This window comes from Engystomops pustulosus, chromosome 8 (assembly GCF_040894005.1).
Source record: "Engystomops pustulosus chromosome 8, aEngPut4.maternal, whole genome shotgun sequence".
Classification (NCBI taxonomy): Eukaryota; Metazoa; Chordata; class Amphibia; order Anura; family Leptodactylidae; genus Engystomops; species Engystomops pustulosus.
This window is the reverse complement of record NC_092418.1, coordinates 19125255-19144531: the sequence shown is the minus strand read 5'-3', so window position 1 is coordinate 19144531 and position 19277 is coordinate 19125255. Positions and strand designations below refer to the sequence as shown.

General features: G+C 43.9%; 2 protein-coding genes across 6 annotated transcripts in view; one reads left to right on the top strand and one right to left on the bottom strand.

Moving 5' to 3' along the window:
• Positions 1 to 1245: 1245 nt before the first annotated feature.
• On the top strand, positions 1246 to 12182 carry LOC140076133 (astacin-like metalloendopeptidase). The gene is made up of 12 exons (XM_072122639.1): positions 1246 to 1392; positions 2604 to 2718; positions 3794 to 3844; positions 3922 to 4083; positions 4966 to 5083; positions 5562 to 5740; positions 6592 to 6676; positions 9442 to 9566; positions 9910 to 10170; positions 10496 to 10605; positions 11017 to 11230; positions 11728 to 12182. Exons 1-12 carry the CDS (start codon positions 1246 to 1248, stop codon positions 11730 to 11732), a joined length of 1572 nt encoding a protein of 523 aa, XP_071978740.1. The 3' UTR covers positions 11733 to 12182.
• A 496-nt stretch (positions 12183 to 12678) lies between these two features.
• NPW (neuropeptide W) overlaps positions 12679 to 19277 on the bottom strand; it is a 34602-nt gene continuing 28003 nt past the window's right edge. For 4 of the 5 annotated variants that reach the window (XR_011849283.1, XR_011849285.1, XR_011849284.1 and 1 more), the window contains one exon: positions 12990 to 13117. Coding sequence is in view for 1 of the 5 variants with exons in the window: in XM_072119998.1 (XP_071976099.1) it covers positions 12953 to 13117; positions 16583 to 17326 (909 nt within the window). In the remaining 4 variants the exon portion in view is untranslated. Of the gene's footprint in view, positions 13118 to 16582; positions 17968 to 19277 lie in introns of those variants that run through there. The other variant, XM_072119998.1, reaches the window with a different exon arrangement.

Genomic DNA, 19277 nt, shown 5'->3' with positions numbered 1-19277 from the left:
TCTCCTCTTCTATGGTCCTCTTCTGATGGTCTCCTCTTCTATGGTCCTCTTCTGATGGTCTCCTCTTCTATGGTCCTTTTCTGACAGACTCCTCTTCTATGGTCCTCTTCTGATGGTCTCCTCTTTTATGGTCCTCTTCTGATGGTCTCCTCTTCTATGGTCCTCTTCTGATGGCCTCCTCTTCTATGGTCCTCTTCTGATGGTCTCCTCTACTATAGTCATCGTCTGATGGTCTCCTCTTCTATGGTCCTCGTCTAATGGTCTCCTCTACTACGGTCATCGTCTGATGGTCTCCTCTTCTATGGTCCTCTTCTGATGGTCTCCTCTTTTATGGTCCTCTTCTGATGGTCTCCTCTTCTATGGTCCTCTTCTGATGGTCTCCTCTACTATGGTCATCGTCTGATGGTCTCCTCTTCTATGGTCCTCGTCTAATGGTCTCCTCTACTACGGTCATCGTCTGATGGTCTCCTCTTCTATGGTCCTCTTCTGATGGTCTCCTCTTCTATGGTCCTTTTCTGACAGACTCTTCTTCTATGGTCCTCTTCTGATGGTCTCCTCTTCTATGGTCCTCTTCTGATGGCCTCCTCTTCTATGGTCCTCTTCTGATGGTCTCCTCTACTATGGTCATCGTCTGATGGTCTCCTCTTCTATGGTCCTCGTCTAATGGTCTCCTCTACTACGGTCATCGTCTGATGGTCTCCTCTTCTATGGTCATATATCCTTACTGGATGGAAGAGTGTCAGTAATGTGTGTGTTTTGACATTCATATATTTGGGGATAACGCTCCACATGGTCTTCATGACCACATTGTGGTCAATAGAATCTCCTTGTAGTACAGCCTCAGCAGGCTTTTGGCATGTAACACTAAGCAACCATATCTCAGTAAAAGTAACAAATCAGTTTTCATGTTTTTAATGCTCATTAGCGGGGACCTGTCATCAGGTTTTGACACATCATCCCAATGACAGGTTTTTGTAGCACAGATGTTCTACTCTGGGCCTCCACATTTGGTTTTCTTCTGCAAGAACCTTTAGACCTGGGCTTACCAGAGGATATCCTGATTCTTTGTAGGGTCAGTCTAACCCTGTCCTCCAACTATTGAAGGATCTGTTTCCAACACCTTCTTCCAATAGTAGACCGGTATCTCGTGGTGGTGTATTTCCCCCTCACTATGGAGAACACATGCAAGCTCAACTCTAAGGAGACCAATCGTTTTTGGATTATTGAAATTAGCCTGATATAAGGATGCTCAACATTACTTTTGGGGCTTTCCAAGAAAATGACATGAGCTTTACACATTCCACCTTCACAATGAGAACTTCCTTGAAAGTCCTGCATAAAAATCCTGGGAAGCAGGTTATTCTGAATGAAAAGACACATTACAATGGACAAGTGATGAATGGATGGAGATTGCAATGTAGTTGGACAAACCCACCTGTAGATATGTCTATTTAAAAGATAAAGAGCATATAACAATTACCAAGGACAACAAAAGAAATGTGATTCCTCCATTGTCATTCAAGTTACTGTAGATACTGAGCATCAGTAGGAGGCATGAGCGCGCTCAGGGGGTATGAGAGGTATATAAGGGGTAGGATAAGGCCAAGAGATAATGTGGTTCTACATTAGTAGTGTAGTCGTCTCAGGAGCTTCCCAATCATCATCCACGCAATGAGATGTGTACTGCTGGCTTCTTTATTCTGCCTGTGCTTAGCCCTCCCCACCCCGGTAAGTACCTGAGGATAGGTATATTTGATGGGTATATCTTTATCTGTACTGGACCAATGTAGTTTAATCATGAAACTGAGACTTTTCTTGGTGGGTTCCACTAAATATAATGGAATTTAGCAACATTTTTATTGATGACGATGGATTGTCTCATGGTACTAACATTGTTTACAGGCTCATTATTTTACCTATTCTGTCTTTTGTGTTCCTGAGATAAGCAGCATTCAGTATACCTGGCTTTATTATTCCATGAAAATGACCTGGCGGATAATCTATAGGGACCCCCAGGGGATTGGAGAGGTATTTCTACCTACCCATTGTGGGATGAGGGGCATCGGACATGTCTATCAGCTGCTTATCCCTGTCATAGCAATAACATTTCTATTCGTAGCAATGTTATGTCTATAGTCTTCTTAAAGGGTTTGTATCACCAATGTCACTAGTCCCCTATCCAGTAGATACTGTAAGTGTCTAATCAATGGGGGCCCACAGGTGTGTATACTAAACCAGCACTCCAGCCATTGCTAAGCCACTCCAGAAGCAGCTGTCACATATCAGTCAGATTATACTGTATTATGTGTCAGCTCCTTTAAGGGTGCGTTCACACCGGGCGCTTTTTGGATGCGCTATTAAAGGCATCCCAGAAACGACAAACGCCTGGTAACACACAAAAATGCATGCGTTTCGCATGCATCTAAAATGCGCTTAAAAACACATAAAAAATGCATTGGATATAATCAACTAATAAATCGTTTTTTTTTTTGTTCATTAACAGAAATTGCTCCAAAGGAAGAATATAGTCGCAGAGGTTGTGCCAACTAAAGGTACAGAGATGATGGATTCCTTTAGTAATTTAGTTGACCCCGATCTTATAGATATCAGTGCTGCAGTGTAAAGCATGGGGCGTAGCAGAGTATCCACATTCATTGTCTATTATCTACACATCTACAGGTTTCCAGATCAGTTCAGGAGAAGAATCCAGAGGTGACGGTAAGTGATGTAATGAACCTATAAATTATTCTATACATGTCCAGACCTATAGCAGCGATGTCAGTATAACGGGTGATGTCATCAGGTAGCATATCTTAACACATTTCCGCTTATTGTGATTTAGTCCACAAATTATTATTTTTTATTTTTAGTCTAAATTATGACTTTTTTATTTTTATGTCCTTCCGTGGCTCTATTGCATAAAAAAAAAAACTTTTTAAAGGGTTTTTCTGGGATGAAGATATTGATGGCCTGTAATTAGGACGGGTCATCAATGGTCTGATCCTGGCCCTTTAAGCAGCTGCTGTATTACACCTGATAATGCGCAGGCCCCCACAGTACATGAAGCGTCAGATGTGATACAATGAGGGATCTGTCAGGTGATATCTTACATCTGGTGTATATTTAGTGATAATTGATTGCGGGATAATGATCGGATTATATAAAATGTTAATGAGACGCTTATAATTATCCACTCATACAATAGTGGATTGTTCTGCCTGTATTAACCCTTTCTGTGACTTATACAAGATTATTGCCGACTACTTGCCGACTCTTAATAATCAACTTTGTATATAATATCCAATTATAAATATAAATACCAAATAGTGGGAGCAGGGTGCCCTCACATACAAGGCCAGCAGGGTGCCCCCACAAATACAGCCAGGTAGGGTGCCCCCACAAATACTGCCAGTAGGGTGCCCTCACATACATGGCCAGCAGGGTGCCCTCGCGTACAAGGCCAGCAGGGTGCCCTGACAAATAGTGACAGCAAGGTGCCCTCACAAATACAGCCAGGTAGGGTGCCCCCAGAAATACATCCAGTGAGGTATAGGTAGGGAGCCCTCACATACAAGGCCATCAGGGTGCCCCCACAAATAGTGCCAGCAGAGTGCCCTCAGATACAAGGTCAACAGGGTGTTCCCACAAATACAGCCAGCAGGTTGCCTCCACACACAAGGCCTGCAGGGTGCCCCCGCACATAAGGCCAGCAGGGTGTCCTAACCCCCTCAAACACAGCTAGAAGGGTGTGCTCACAAAAGGTGCAAAAATATGATATTTTTTTCTGTTGCAGGCGATGGGAAACATCCGGTTTGGTTTGACAAAGTTCATGAAGTCAACAAGAGTAAGGCTATGTGTGTCACGTGACGTGTTATATTACAGATATGCCCCCGCCATCGTAATATTTATATGTTATTTCAGCCCCAGATAACTTCCTGTACAGGAGATGTGTAATAGAAGATATGGACATTGCCAATAGAAGAGCAAGACGTTCATCTTCATCATGTCCGCACGGTATCTGCTTGTGGCCTATTGCTGAGGATGGATATGTGTATGTCCCATACAACTTTTCCAGTGATTTCAGTAAGTAATAGTGTCATTATGGAGGTCATACCAGGCCGATAACTATCAAGGGTCCCTGCTGCTAATCTGAAGCCTATGTCCATATTGTATGTTCAGTGGAGAAGTTTATATTCAGGTTCCAAAATCTCTAACAATGATCCGCCCCTGCTTCTGACAAGATTTGTCTAGCCCCTCCCACGCTTAAGGAAGATCACACTTTTTCTATGTAAATTAGTATTAATATATAAATTAGAATTTACAGGCATGGTCATGAAGTTCAGGACACCCTTTATTGTCCTTTATTTTCACCACCCAGAACTTCCTAATTAATTAGTCATAATAAACAATGCCCTTCCTGGGCAAGGGAGGGTACACTGGACATCCGGATCACTCCATTGGTGCCCCAAAATACTAATTAATATGTGTTAAATGCTCGGTACTTAACCTAAAATGAAATGTGTGACCCATTGGCAGACATTTGTGTCTATTTCAAGGAAAAGTGTGATCTTTCTTAAGCCTAGGAGGAGCTTAACCTAAGCAGGGGAGGATCATTGTTAAAACAAATTCCAGGACCTGAAAGGACACACACATCAAATAGCTATCAATTTCCTCCTTAGTAATAATAATGATTTCTGAGGATTTGTGAATTCAGGCCTTAGATTTCATGATGCAGGCCACTTTACCTACAAGGAAGTATGATTATTTACCTTCAACCCAGGAGGTAACAGAATCCGTTTAACAAATAGTGTTGTCTTGCTTAGGTATGGGTTGGTCTTGGGCTAAGCAGGGGCGGATCCTCTGTATATCGCATCACTCGATATAACATCTTGTGCTAAGGCTGCCCAATATTATCTACAATCCGCCGTCACTCAACGTATTTTGTAATTACTCTCTTCCCCTCAGGTCCTTATGATAGAATCGTAATTACTGCCTCCATGTTAGAGATTGAGGAAGACACCTGCATACGCTTCAGAAAACGGACGTCAGAGACTGACTACATCAACTTTGTGTCTAATAGAGGGTAATTGAAGATATGAGTCGGTCATGCCAGTCATAGGTCGTACAGGTGGTATGTCCCGAGCCAATAACCCAATATACAGTGTTTACAATCTGTCGTAAACAAGACGAGTCACTTTTATCATTAATATGATGATGTATTTTTAGCTTCCTGACAATAAGGTCTTCCGGTAGAGACTTGCTGTTAGGCACTCTGGGTTGATGATCCTCTATCGGACAGATCTCTTTAAGCTATACACCTGTGATGAATATGAGAACAGGTTTCTAATTGCTTCGAAAACTGGAGGAGGACTCGCCCAATAAGAGAATATGACTTGTCGATGGGTTGGCAATTGGTGGTTAGGGTTGAGATTGTCATCAGGCCTTTAGACGCACGATGGATACCCGCGATGTAGTGAACCACCAATGTCCTGGAAACCATATCCATGACCTTGGGTGGTCCATGTAACACATCTGGTTGTCTTCTCACTTTGGTCTTGCAGATGTTCGGCGGCATTAGGTAAGAAAGGTGGTGCTCAGACCCTCTCCCTGGAGAGACCCAATTGTATTTGGTCAGGAGTTGCCATCCACGAGCTTTTGCATGCCCTGGGTCTTCACCATGAACATGTCAGAGACGACAGAGATAAATACGTAACAGTTTATTGGGATCGCATCGTGCCAGGTATGTTTCATGAGTTAAAGTCTTCAAAATCCCCACAGGGAGCTGCGGTGAATCTTCTCCAAATTTTCTTTCCATATTGTCATGTTTTCATCCTTTAAAGGCACATGGATGCAGTTGTAAACCGAGCGCACTGACATGATGCTGTTTGCCTCCCGAGACTGAATTCATTGTTCTTTCATGCTTCTAACTACTTACTTTTTGAGAAAAACATCTTGGACGGTGATGCAAATGAGCCTCAGGGGCTTCTGTGTTTTTTACAGAAGCCCATAATGGCTTTGTTATCAGAGCCGGCTGCCGTCGCTGGCTCTCTGGCGGGGGAGGGCCGGGGCGGGCAGAACACCGAATGGAGGCATGAATAATAAGCAGACGACTAGGAGGGGCTCATGTGATATAAACAGGAGCCCCTGAGACTCATTTGCATAATTTTAAAAAACGATTTTCTCAAACATTAAGCTATTAGAAGCAAATAGAAGATCGGAACTGGTCTTGTTTTAGGAGGGACTACATCCATGTGATAGATTTCTGTTAATAGACGCCGCTCCGCTATTTTGCATATTTCGGAAGGCACTAAATTCAAGGTACTCATCTAAATTGATTTTGCCTAAAATGATATGCATTGGAGCTAAGCTTTGGCATCAGAAAACAGCAGATCTGTGATTGTCAACCACCAATCAGATATGGATGATCCATAGCTGCTATTTCCTGCTGACATCTCCTTAACAATCCCATAATCTTGATTTCTCAAAATGCCATAACTATTAGTATAACAGGAGCAGGTTTCCTCTCTCTATCACTGATTACATAGAGAAGTAACTACAGGACTGTATTGTAACCTAACAATCTTACTCCAGGTGCTAAAAGAAACTTTTACAAGACTGACACCTACAACCAAGACCTTACTGTGTATGACTATCACTCCATCATGCACTATTCAAAGTAAGTATATACATTTAATACAGGATAATACACACAGTGATGTCACAATACAGAGATAATACACACAGTGATGTCATAGTACAGAGATAATACACACAGTGATGTCACAGTACAGGGATAATACACAGTGATGTCACATTACAGGGATAATACACACAGTGATGTCACAGTACAGCATAATACACACAGTGATGTCACAGTACAGGGGTAATACACACAGTGATGTCACAGTACAGGGATAATACACACAGTGATGTCACAGTACAGAGATAATACACACAGTGATGTCACAGTACAGGATAATACACACAGTGATGTCACAGTACAGGGATAATACACACAGTGATGTCACAGTACAGGGATATTACACACAGTGATGTCACAGTACAGGGATAATACGCACAGTGATGTCACATTACAGGGATAATACACACAGTGATGTCACAGTACAGGATAATACACACAGTGATGTCACAGTACAGGGATAATACACACAGTGATGTCACAGTACTGCGATAATACACACAGTGATGTCACAGTACAGGTATAATAAACAGTGATGTCACGGTATAGAGATAACACACACAGTGATGTCACAGTACAGGGATAATACACAGTGATGTCACATTACAGGGATAATACACACAGTGATGTCACAGTACAGGATAATACACACAGTGATGTCACAGTACAGGGATAATACACACAGTGATGTCACAGTACAGAGATAATACACACAGTGATGTCACAGTACAGGGATAATACACACAGTGATGTCACAGTACAGGGATAATACACACAGTGATGTCACAGTACAGGGATAATACACACAGTGATGTCACAGTACAGGGATAATACACACAGTAATGTCACAGTACATGGATAATACAGACAGTGATGTCACAGTACAGAGATAATACACACAGTGATGTCACATTACAGGGATAATACACACAGTGATGTCACAGTACAGCATAATACACACAGTGATGTCACAGTACAGGGGTAATACACACAGTGATGTCACAGTACAGGGATAATACACACAGTGATGTCACAGTACAGGGATAATACACACAGTGATGTCACAGTACAGGATAATACACACAGTGATGTCACAGTACAGGGATAATACACACAGTGATGTCACAGTACAGGGATATTACACACAGTGATGTCACAGTACAGGGATAATACGCACAGTGATGTCACATTACAGGGATAATACACACAGTGATGTCACAGTACAGGATAATACACACAGTGATGTCACAGTACAGGGATAATACACACAGTGATGTCACAGTACTGCGATAATACACACAGTGATGTCACAGTACAGGTATAATAAACAGTGATGTCACGGTATAGAGATAACACACACAGTGATGTCACAGTACAGGGATAATACACAGTGATGTCACATTACAGGGATAATACACACAGTGATGTCACAGTACAGGATAATACACACAGTGATGTCACAGTACAGGGATAATACACACAGTGATGTCACAGTACAGAGATAATACACACAGTGATGTCACAGTACAGGGATAATACACACAGTGATGTCACAGTACAGGGATAATACACACAGTGATGTCACAGTACAGGGATAATACACACAGTGATGTCACAGTACAGGGATAATACACACAGTAATGTCACAGTACATGGATAATACAGACAGTGATGTCACAGTACAGCATAATACACACAGTGATGTCACAGTACAGGGGTAATACACACAGTGATGTCACAGTACAGGGATAATACACACAGTGATGTCACAGTACAGGGATAATACACACAGTGATGTCACAGTACAGGGATAATACACACAGTGATGTCACAGTACAGGGATAATACACACAGTAATGTCACATTACAGGGATAATACACACAGTGATGTCACAGTACAGCATAATACACACAGTGATGTCACAGTACAGGGGTAATACACACAGTGATGTCACAGTACAGGGATAATACACACAGTGATGTCACAGTACAGGGATAATACACACAGTGATGTCACAGTACAGGATAATACACACAGTGATGTCACAGTACAGGGATAATACACACAGTGATGTCACAGTACAGGGATATTACACACAGTGATGTCACAGTACAGGGATAATACGCACAGTGATGTCACATTACAGGGATAATACACACAGTGATGTCACAGTACAGGATAATACACACAGTGATGTCACAGTACAGGGATAATACACACAGTGATGTCACAGTACTGCGATAATACACACAGTGATGTCACAGTACAGGTATAATAAACAGTGATGTCACGGTATAGAGATAACACACACAGTGATGTCACAGTACAGGGATAATACACAGTGATGTCACATTACAGGGATAATACACACAGTGATGTCACAGTACAGGATAATACACACAGTGATGTCACAGTACAGGGATAATACACACAGTGATGTCACAGTACAGAGATAATACACACAGTGATGTCACAGTACAGGGATAATACACACAGTGATGTCACAGTACAGGGATAATACACACAGTGATGTCACAGTACAGGGATAATACACACAGTGATGTCACAGTACAGGGATAATACACACAGTAATGTCACAGTACATGGATAATACAGACAGTGATGTCACAGTACAGAGATAATACACACAGTGATGTCATAGTACAGGGATAATGCACACAGTGAGATAATACCTGTACACAGGATATCCTGCTTACTTTCATTTACTCTTCTCTCTCAGCACGGCATTCTCCATCAATAATAAGCCAACCCTTGTTGCTTCGAGTAACTCTTCTATGTATTTTGGAGATCAGTTTGTTATGACTGATCTGGATAAGATAAAAGTCAACACCCTGTACAAGTGCAGTAAGTATTCAATCATCTCTGTCATCTAAAAGGGGTTTCTGCTCTATGCTCAGGCACCCAGGGGGAACAGAAGTTTTGGAGGAGTCATGGAGGACATGAACTTTGTATAGTCCTGTATACTAGGAGAGTAGTTATGCCTATGCTAGTTCCAGGGCAGTCGGCCATAGAATATGGGAGGAACTAGACCCCCAGTGATCTTATATTCATTACCTGGGCTAAGGAATACATCTTTAACCCTATTCTTCCTTGTGTAGACATCTTTCATCAAGACATCTCTCATATATTGTCTCTCATAGAGCCATGAAAGCAGAAATATAACCTACCCGCTGATCTTTATTTATAGAACCCAAGGCCCAAGCCAAGGTTTTAAAACCACCACGTTCCAGGGTCAAAACTGAACCAAACCCCATTACTCTCACCACTGCATCTAACACTACAACCCCTACCACATCTACCACCAAGCAAACCACCACAACCACCACCAAGCCAACCACCACCAAGCCAACCACCACAACTACTACCAGACAACCAACCACAACAACAACCACCAAGCGCACTACCACCAGACCACCAGCCACCATTGCAAATGAGAAGCCTGACGATGGTAAGTACATTGTTCCTTTTATTCTGTATTAATTTATATTGTTTTGGATTCATATCATCTCTCAATATGTCCGTTAGGATCCTGAAAAAGTGTCCAAATATCTTCTGTTATCTGACTCATCCCAAAAGAGGAGAGTGACCAACAGGTGTGGTGCCTTCATCACAAAAGGGGGTGTGTCACACTAGGGAAAGGGGTGTGTCATGCTGTATGTGGGTGGGTTTTCAGAAGAGGGTGTGTGTATCCCTAAAAAACTACAATTCATGTAGGCGTAGCCCCCTCCCACTTGTCATACGTATGTTGATAAGACATTGTTCCATTCTTACAGGTTGTGGAGGAAACCTGACAGCATCAACTGGAATTATCACCTCTCCTAATTTTCCTGGAAATTACCCCAATAATGTGTACTGTCGCTGGAATATCACCACCAATGCAAAGGTATTGACACCTATTGGACGCCCACCAAAAACCACCGTTCCTGAACATTTGCTATTATTTTCAGCTCTTTACTGTCAAGTGGGTGGGGCCATTTTGTCTACTTCCACCAAGCACCACCTTTCTGACAGTCTTATAAACATATCGGGATCTGAAACTACCGTAAACTTTGCTATTTAGGCTTTCACTTATAAGATGGGTGAAGACAATGAGACTCCGCCCATTTGACAGTAGAGTGATGAAAAGTTTTCTATTGATTACTCTGGAATGGTGAGGGATACAGGAATTCTTCTAGCTGTGCTGGAATCTGTAGAGCATTGGGGGAATCTGAGGTTGTGTTGACCCAGACCTTTCGTACAAAGGTGGTATCAGTGGTCATAATTTAACTTTTTGAGTGTTTTCCCTTTTTTGCAGTTTAGAATCACCTTCACGGACATGGACATTGAGGGCCCTAGTTATAACTGTGTGTTTGACCGACTTAGAATCTATAATGGACGGGATTACACTGATGACATCTGCGGGGAGAACCTCCCATCCCCCATCACTTCCTATCAAACCGCTATGCAGATCATCTTTATTACTGACTCACTTGCTACGAGGAAAGGATTTCGGCTAGTCTATCACCCAGGTTGGTCTTAGGTCTTCCAGCAGCAGGCTGCGCAGTTCTTAAAGGGGTTGAACAGGACCACACCTGTTCAAAAGGGGGATTGCTGATCACCAATAAAATATCAATAACAAATTCATAATATAGACCCTTAATATCAGAATAGTGGGATCCTCCTGATACACAGAGAATGAAAAAGAAAGCAGACAGCCCCATTCTCTATGTAGTGGTCAGAACAGGTTACTGCAATCAAGTCATTCAAATGGGAGCTAATCTACAGTGACTCAGTTCAGCCACTACACAGAGTACGGCGCCATCTGTTTCCTGTGTATCAGCTGCTGATCTGTGGGAGTCCTGATTGTGTCAATCTGATAAAATATATCTTATTATCCCATTAAATTCAATCATTATTGAGATGCAGTACCACATCAGAACCCCTTACTTTTGGAAGATTTGTCCCCTTGGTGGAGTTACCCTTGAAGTAGATTCACGCTATGAACTTCTCATATCTTTTCTTGCAGTGTAATATAGAAGATCACAGAAGAAGATCCTGACCCCATCCGGAGAGACTGGCTCTGACTGTAATTTTATAACTTGTTGCTAATCGTTTATTGTGACATTTTTGTATTTTTTTTCCTTCTTGTTTTGTTTTTTTTGTATATAACCTGTTATAAAGTCCCCGCAGTACTCCTATTCTATGTCTTTCCTTTGACCTCAGAGCCTAGATGTGACTGATGTGGCCATAAAACACAGTCAGCTATGTAAAACCCAAACACTTTATGGATTAGCCCCACCCTCTACACCTAAGCTCTGCCCATTATCACACCCTCTTTTGCCGTTTTGGCACTGTACACACCAGTAGCGCTCCTTTTTCACATAATGTACCCAAATCTCATGTAAAATTTCTGAGATGCTGAGTTTGAGAGACTTTCCCACTCTTCCTTATTGGAGAATACTGGAAGTTGGGATGTAAGAACATGCCTATAAAGATGGAGAGAAGCGTACTAAGGTGTCAGACTACATGTAGTGTATGGAGAGGGGAGGGGGGCAAAGTGAGTTACTGCAGCTAGATCTCCACCCAGCAGCTCAGAGAGAACTGAAAACCCCTCTACTAGAAGTTATAAAGGGGAAAACTTCTAAAAACTACAGAAGTAGTGTGACTCCTCATCTACACACACTGGACTAGTGATTTCTACAAAGTCTGTCGAAAGGTGAGAAGACAATCCAATATCAAACACCACCAACGATCAGCAAAAATAAGGTCACCAGTATCAAGACCTTAAAACAACCCCTTTAAGATGCTAATTTTCTGGCATAAAATTAGTCCTGGATGTGACCTCTGACAACCCCATCCAAAGTGGAGAGACCCTTTTCAAATTTCTCCAATTTTTGGATCTAGAAAAACTAAATAAACATGGCCATTATTTTTCTTTAATATTTTTTTTTAGAAATTCAGTCTATAAATTCTGCAGAACGAACAACATGACACCTTTATTGTCTAAATAGGGAACATTAGTGAAAAAGAAAAGAAGCCAGAAGCAGTACACAATCTCCGAACCGCCGGTGACGGGATTCACCAAGGATCGGTTTGGGAATGTTGATGTACATATGGATCGCTGGGTGTGGAATATGATGTGGACGTCCAGGAGAGGCGCTATAGATGGGGTAGCTTCAGAGAGTCATCCTTGGTGTAGTCTAGTACAGGCGACTGATGTGCAGTCCACGTGAAATTCATGTCGGTCTAGTTCATAAATTAGCGGCGGGGTCTTCTGCCTCGTGTAGGGGTCTGCGGGGCCGCGGCTGTGAGCGGGACAGGGGTCGTAGTCTGCCTCTGCACAGGACTTTATTGGAGACCAGTCTGAAGTCTTCACAGCTGACCCATTCAGACATCTCCGACTTATAATATAAAGACTGCAGAGAAAGAAGAGACAGAAGCAGTCAAAAACTCTGCTTGCTGGAAATCAATGTGAACTTTCCCATGTAATGTATAATGCAGCACATTCAGGACAGAAGGGTGGTGGCTTGTTAAGACTGGATGTCATAACACCAAACCCTGTGCTGGCAGGAGCTTGAGGTTTCTATGGGGTTTCAGCTTCAAAACAAGTGCATTGCCTAGCCACCACTAGAGGGAGCTCACTGTATAGAGATCATTACAATTCCCAATAGTATCTGTAAACATACATAAGCAGTGGACTCCCACTAGTGGTGCAAAAGTGAGCACTTTTAGTGGTGGCAGCAGTGAGGAGGTATAAGTAAACAGCCCCCTTGCGGTGGCAGCAGTGAGCTCTCCCTAGCGGAGGCAGCACTATTTTCCCCTAGTGGTTGCAGCACTGAGCTCCCCCTAGTGGTGGCAGCACTGAGCTCCCCCCTAGTGGTGGCAGCACTGAGCTCCCCCCTAGTGGTAGCAGCACTGAGCTCCCCCCTAGTGGTAGCAGCATTGAGCTCCCCCCTAGTGGTAGCAGCATTGAGCTCTCCTTAGAGGTGGCAGCAATAGGCGCAACCTAGTGGTGACAGCACTGAACTCCCCCTAGTGGTGGCAGCACTGAGCTTGCCCCTAGTGGTGGCAGCACTGAGCTTGCCCCTAGTGGTGGCAGCACTGAGCTTGCCCCTAGTGGTGGCAACACTGAGCTTGCCCCTAGTGGTGGCAGCACTGAGCTTGCCCCTAGTGGTGGCAGCACTGAGCTCCAACTAGTGGTGGCAGCACTGAGCTCCTTCTAGCAGTGGTAGCTGTGCACTCTGCCTAGTGGTGGCAGTAGTGAGCTCTCCCTAGCGGTGGCAACAATGAGCGCCCCATAGTGGTGGCACTAGGGAGCTCCCCCTAGTGGTGGCAGCAGTGAGCCCTGCCTAGTGGTGGCACCAGTGAGTTCCCCCTAGGAGTGGCAGCAGCAAACTCCTCCTAATGGTATCACAAGAAAATTCCCCCTAGTGGTGGCAGCACTGAGCTTCTGTATAGGTTACGTCCGTGAGCTCCCCCTAGTGGTGCCAGCAGGCAGACATATGTCTATCAGTTACTGTGTAAAGGAAAGCAGTGAATTTGGAGCTATGGCCTATGTTTAAATGGGCCGATCAACATATGGCTCCAGTAAGAAAATATTTGTAATAATAAATAATAATAATAATCCTTTAACGTATAATCTGTAGTTCCCAGCATGCTCTGCTCTACTGTAATACACTCAGGCGTCACTGGAGACTGGTGATATGATGATTGCGGTGTGTAGAGATAAATGGTTTCCTGTAATACGACCCACTAATCTTTCCATCATCTCCCTGACAATTCTCCAGCGATCACTGCACACATTACAGTACACAGAGCCCCCATCAATGACTAGAAGTCAGGTACATCCAGAGCTCCCTGGTGCATCATCTATTCCTCTGCAGCTGCGGAGAAGCATTTTGTTTGAGGATTATTAAGAGAAGTCTATTAATCCAGACTGAAGATGAATTATCTGTGTTTTTATTGAGCGAAGCGCTTTATAAAGCAGGGGTTTTATAACGAGATTTGTCGCTTTCAATTCTCACTGCGCCAATTTCTCTGCTCTTCCACCCAGGACTACAATTATAGATATACTTCCCCACTGCAATACTTTTATGGGTGCTCTTCCCGACTGTACCGCAATATTTCAAACTTTAATTTACTATAATACTAGTATAAGTGGTCCTCCTCATTGTACTACTATTCTGGGTACCACAATGATAGCAACTCTTCCTCACTATTCTGCTATTATTTCAGCTCTTCCTCACTATACCACAATCACAGGAACATTCCCTTATTGAATCACCACTATAAGAACTCTTACTCACTGCACCAACATTGCTGCTCCTATTTTGTACTGAACCACTCTACTGCCTTGTGCCATCATTATAGGTCCATATTCTTACTGCATTCACATCACTACTTTTCAGTATGGTATCTATTTTATAAGGACCTTTCACACTACATATTTATTATAGGTGCTCTTCTTCACTGTACCACTATTCTAAGTGCTTTGAATAACTCCCTGCTCTATCTCATTGGACCAGACTTGTAGGAGCTTGTTCTCATTGTATTACTATTAACAGAGTTTTTCTTCATTATGTCTCTGTTTTAAGTAGACTTTCTAAATGACTATAATCACGATTTTAAGTGCTCTTGCTTACTGTTCCAGCATAATTGCTCTTTTTTCAGAAAATCCTCCTCACTGCATTTTTATTACAGTGCACATTTCACTTTACCACCATCTTTGCTCTCCCTCACTTTGTCTATTAGAGGTAATCTCCATCAATGTGCTATTATTATAAGTGTACATGCCCACTGTACCCACATATGACTGCTCTTACTCACTGTATCTCCATCATATAATATTATTATAAGTACCCATTCTTACTTTACAAATATCACTGTTGTTCCTCCCCACTAATATAGCCATTGTCAACTATTAAAGTATTACTTCCTCACTGTACTTTTATACATACTCTTCCTCACTGAGTCAATTTAGTTGTTCTTCAATCTACAAATATCACTGGCCTACTGTGCAGAATGTAATACTTTCCTTACTTACACTAGTGCACTGACTTTTTATAACTATTCCTTTCCAGCTGTTACAACTTTTGCTCACTGAGTCCTCATCATCTTTTATTCTATTCCTTAATGTTACCAATATTAAGTTTTTTTCATGTTACGGATACTAATGTTCTTTTTATGTACAACCACTGACCTATCCTCAATGTTACTAATATTTCTTTATGAAATTATCTGCACTGTTACAGCTGCATCTAGTTTTAGGAAATATCTTTAAAACTGTCCCAGTAAGGGAGTGGCTTGGTGGCTAAAGAACATGGCTTTCATGCATACTTTTGAGTTAAATGTTGTCATAAAGCAAGCAAACTTATTGGGGGTGTAAACTTTTAGATCCCTATGATGTATATTTACATCTCCGTACAGGAATACCATTGCTCTTTTTCACTGCACCAATTTAGTTTTTGTTCTTACTCACTGTGCCAATCTCAGTCTTGCTCATCAAAATTGTACAAACATCTATATTATATATTTTGAAATTTCATTAACTTTCATTTTGCTCACTGTACAAATATCATCCATAATCTTGCTCACTGGGCCAATGTGACAATTTCTCTTCCTAAGAAGGGAGTGACTGTAATATTTTATGAAACAGCGCCACCCTTGTCTAAAGGTTAAGCCTGGTATTACAGCTCAGCTATATATTTAAGTGTACAATGCAATACCAGACACAATCCCCCTGTGTATCAATCTATTCATTACCATCTTCAAACAGTTTCTGGAAAACTGCCGGGCGAAACAATTTTGATTACATAACTATAGAGATACAGTATCCAGAAGCCTCAGAGTCACCCACATATAAAAAATGGAACAAATGTTACCTGCTTGTCTTTGGCAGTCAGTGTCCTCCATGGCTGGGGATGTGACCTGTTCTCCTCCTGCAGGTGAAGGAACATGGACAGGAGGTCTTCTCCACTGGATCCTCTCTCTTTGGAGTTCCTCATACGTCCATCCTGGATCCTTGCCTTCCTCTGCACTTCGTCTAGGCTTCTCACAATTTCTTCGGGCTCCTGAGTGATCCAAGTTTCTTCTGGGCTTCTCTTTCCGTCTCCTGGCTCCATGGTAGACCACATGCTTTCTTCAAGACTTCTTCTGCCCTCTTCCCCTGAGTACCTGGTCATCTGGCTCTGGTCCTCTTTACCTTTGTCTTCTCCTAGGTCATTGTCCTGCCAAGATCCTTGCTCCAGGCTCTTCCCGTCTTGAACTTCGTTAAGGCTTCTTTCTTCCTCAAGGCTCCTCAGCAGCTTCTCTTGGATTAGATTCTTTAGTAAGTTCTTCTCTCCTGGATCAAGGGACAACTGAAGCTGTTCCCCAGCCAAGGGTGTTTGTAATAACCCCACATCCCTTTCTGCTCCCTGCTGGATTACTGGCCAGGGGTCTTCTCTAGCATCTCTTCTCCATAAGTAAGGTGAGCGGCGAACACCTATGAGGAGTCCTGAGGCTCTGCCAACAGTGTGGTACCTGGGACTGGCAGAGTGCTTGTACCAGGATGCTCCTGGATGGGGGGCAGCTAGAAGTAGGGTCCCTAGAAAACAAAAGCTAATGGGGCTGATCAGCAAACCCATAGTCTTCCTAGAAGAGGTGAATAAGTGGGGTCACTTCTGAGTGTCCTCCTGGTCTGGTCAAGATGGTGAGAGATGAGGAGAAGTATAGTCAGATATTTCCTCAGGTTCTCTATTGGAGTACACCCCTGTATTCAGCCTGGAGTCTGGTATCAGATCTGTAACTAACTCCCCTGCTCCTCTATATAAAGAGACATATGAGGAGGGGGGAGTCTGCACATCATCACTGAGATAACACTCACACTTCCAGGGGGGTTGCCCTCTGTGCTAGGATAATACAGACTGCTCAATCATCCCCTGCTCTTACTATTATCCCCAATATAACTCATGTCACCCCAATTCATGTAACTAGTGGGGGGAGGGGGGGGGGGGTCTGATCTATACCAGAGTCTGTGTCATATAGGATTTCATGGTCACAGCTTCTTAAGGAAAACCTCTGTGTGACCGATGGAGTGCACATCTATGTCCAGATCTCTTGTTACTGAACCCGGGGAAAGGCGGGAAGATTTTTGCAAGAAATAATGATAAATATATTTAACAGCAAAATCGAAAAATTATAAGGAAATAGCACCAGGTTTTGGTGGAATTAAGTTATAAATGACTATAATGCTACATGTAATATATAGAAAAGTATTACTGTCTTTCCCCTTAATTGTCAGGGCGTCACTGTCCTGTACCCCCAAGTGTCATTGTGTCCCTGTCCTGTCCCCCCAAGTGTCAGCCGGTCCCTGTCCTGTCCCCCAAGTGTCAGCGGGTCCCTGTCCTGTCCCCCCAAGTGTCAGCGTGTCCCTGTCCTGTCCCCCAAGTGTCAGCGTCTCCCTGTCCTGTCCCCCCAAGTGTCAGCGTGTCCCTGTCCTGTCCCCCAAGTGTCAGAGTGTCCCTGTCCTGTCCCCCAAGTGTCAGCGTATCCCTGTCCTGTCCCCCAAGTGTCAGCGTGTCCCTGTCCTATACCCCAAGTGTCAGCGTGTCCCTGTCCTGTCCCCCAAGTGTCAGCGTATCCCTGTCATGGTCCCCAAGTGTCAGCCGGTCCCTGTCCTGTCCCCCAAGTGTCAGAGTGTCCCTGTCCTGTCCCCCAAGTGTCAGCGTATCCCTGTCCTGTCCCCCAAGTGTCAACGTGTCTCTGTCATGGTCCCCAAGTGTCAGCGTGTCCCTGTCCTGCCCCCCCAAGTGTCAGTATGTCCCTGTCCTGTCCCCCCGCCCCCCGAATGTCAGCGTGCCCCTGTCATGTTCCCCTAGTGTCAGCGTGTCCCTGTCCTGTCCCCCAAGTGTCAGCGTGTCCCTGTCTTGCACTACAAGTGTCAGTGTGTCCTGTACCCCAAGTGTCAGCGTGTCCCTGTGCTGTCCCCCAAGTGTCATTCTGTCCTTGTCCTGTACCCCCCAAGTGTCAATGTGTCACTGTCCTGTCCCCCCAAGTGTCAATGTGTCACTGTCTTGCACTACAAGTGCCAGTGTGTCCTGTCCCCCAAGTGTCATTGAGTCCCTGTCCTGTCCCCCAAGTGTCATTCTTTCCTTGTCCTGTACCCCCAGTGTGTCACTGTCCTGTCCCCCAAGTGTCAGCGTGTCACTGTCCTGTCCCCCAAGTGTCGGCGTGTCCCTGTCCTGTCCCCCAAGTGTCAGCGTGTCCCTGTCCTGTCCCCCAAGTGTCAGCGTGTCCCTGTCCGGTCCCCCAAGTGTCAGCGTGTCCCTGTCCTGTCCCCCCAAGTGTCAGCGTATCCCTGTCCTGTCCCCCAAGTGTCAGCGTGTCCCTGTCCGGTCCCCCAAGTGTCAGCGTGTCCCTGTCCTGTCCCCCCAAGTGTCAGCGTATCCCTGTCCTGTCCCCCAAGTGTCAGCGTGTCCCTGTTCTGTCCCCCCCCCCCCCCAAGTGTCAGCGTGTCCCTGTCTTGCACTACAAGTGTCAGTGTGTCCTGTACCCCAAGTGTCAGTGTGTCCCTGTGCTGTCCCCCAAGTGTCATTC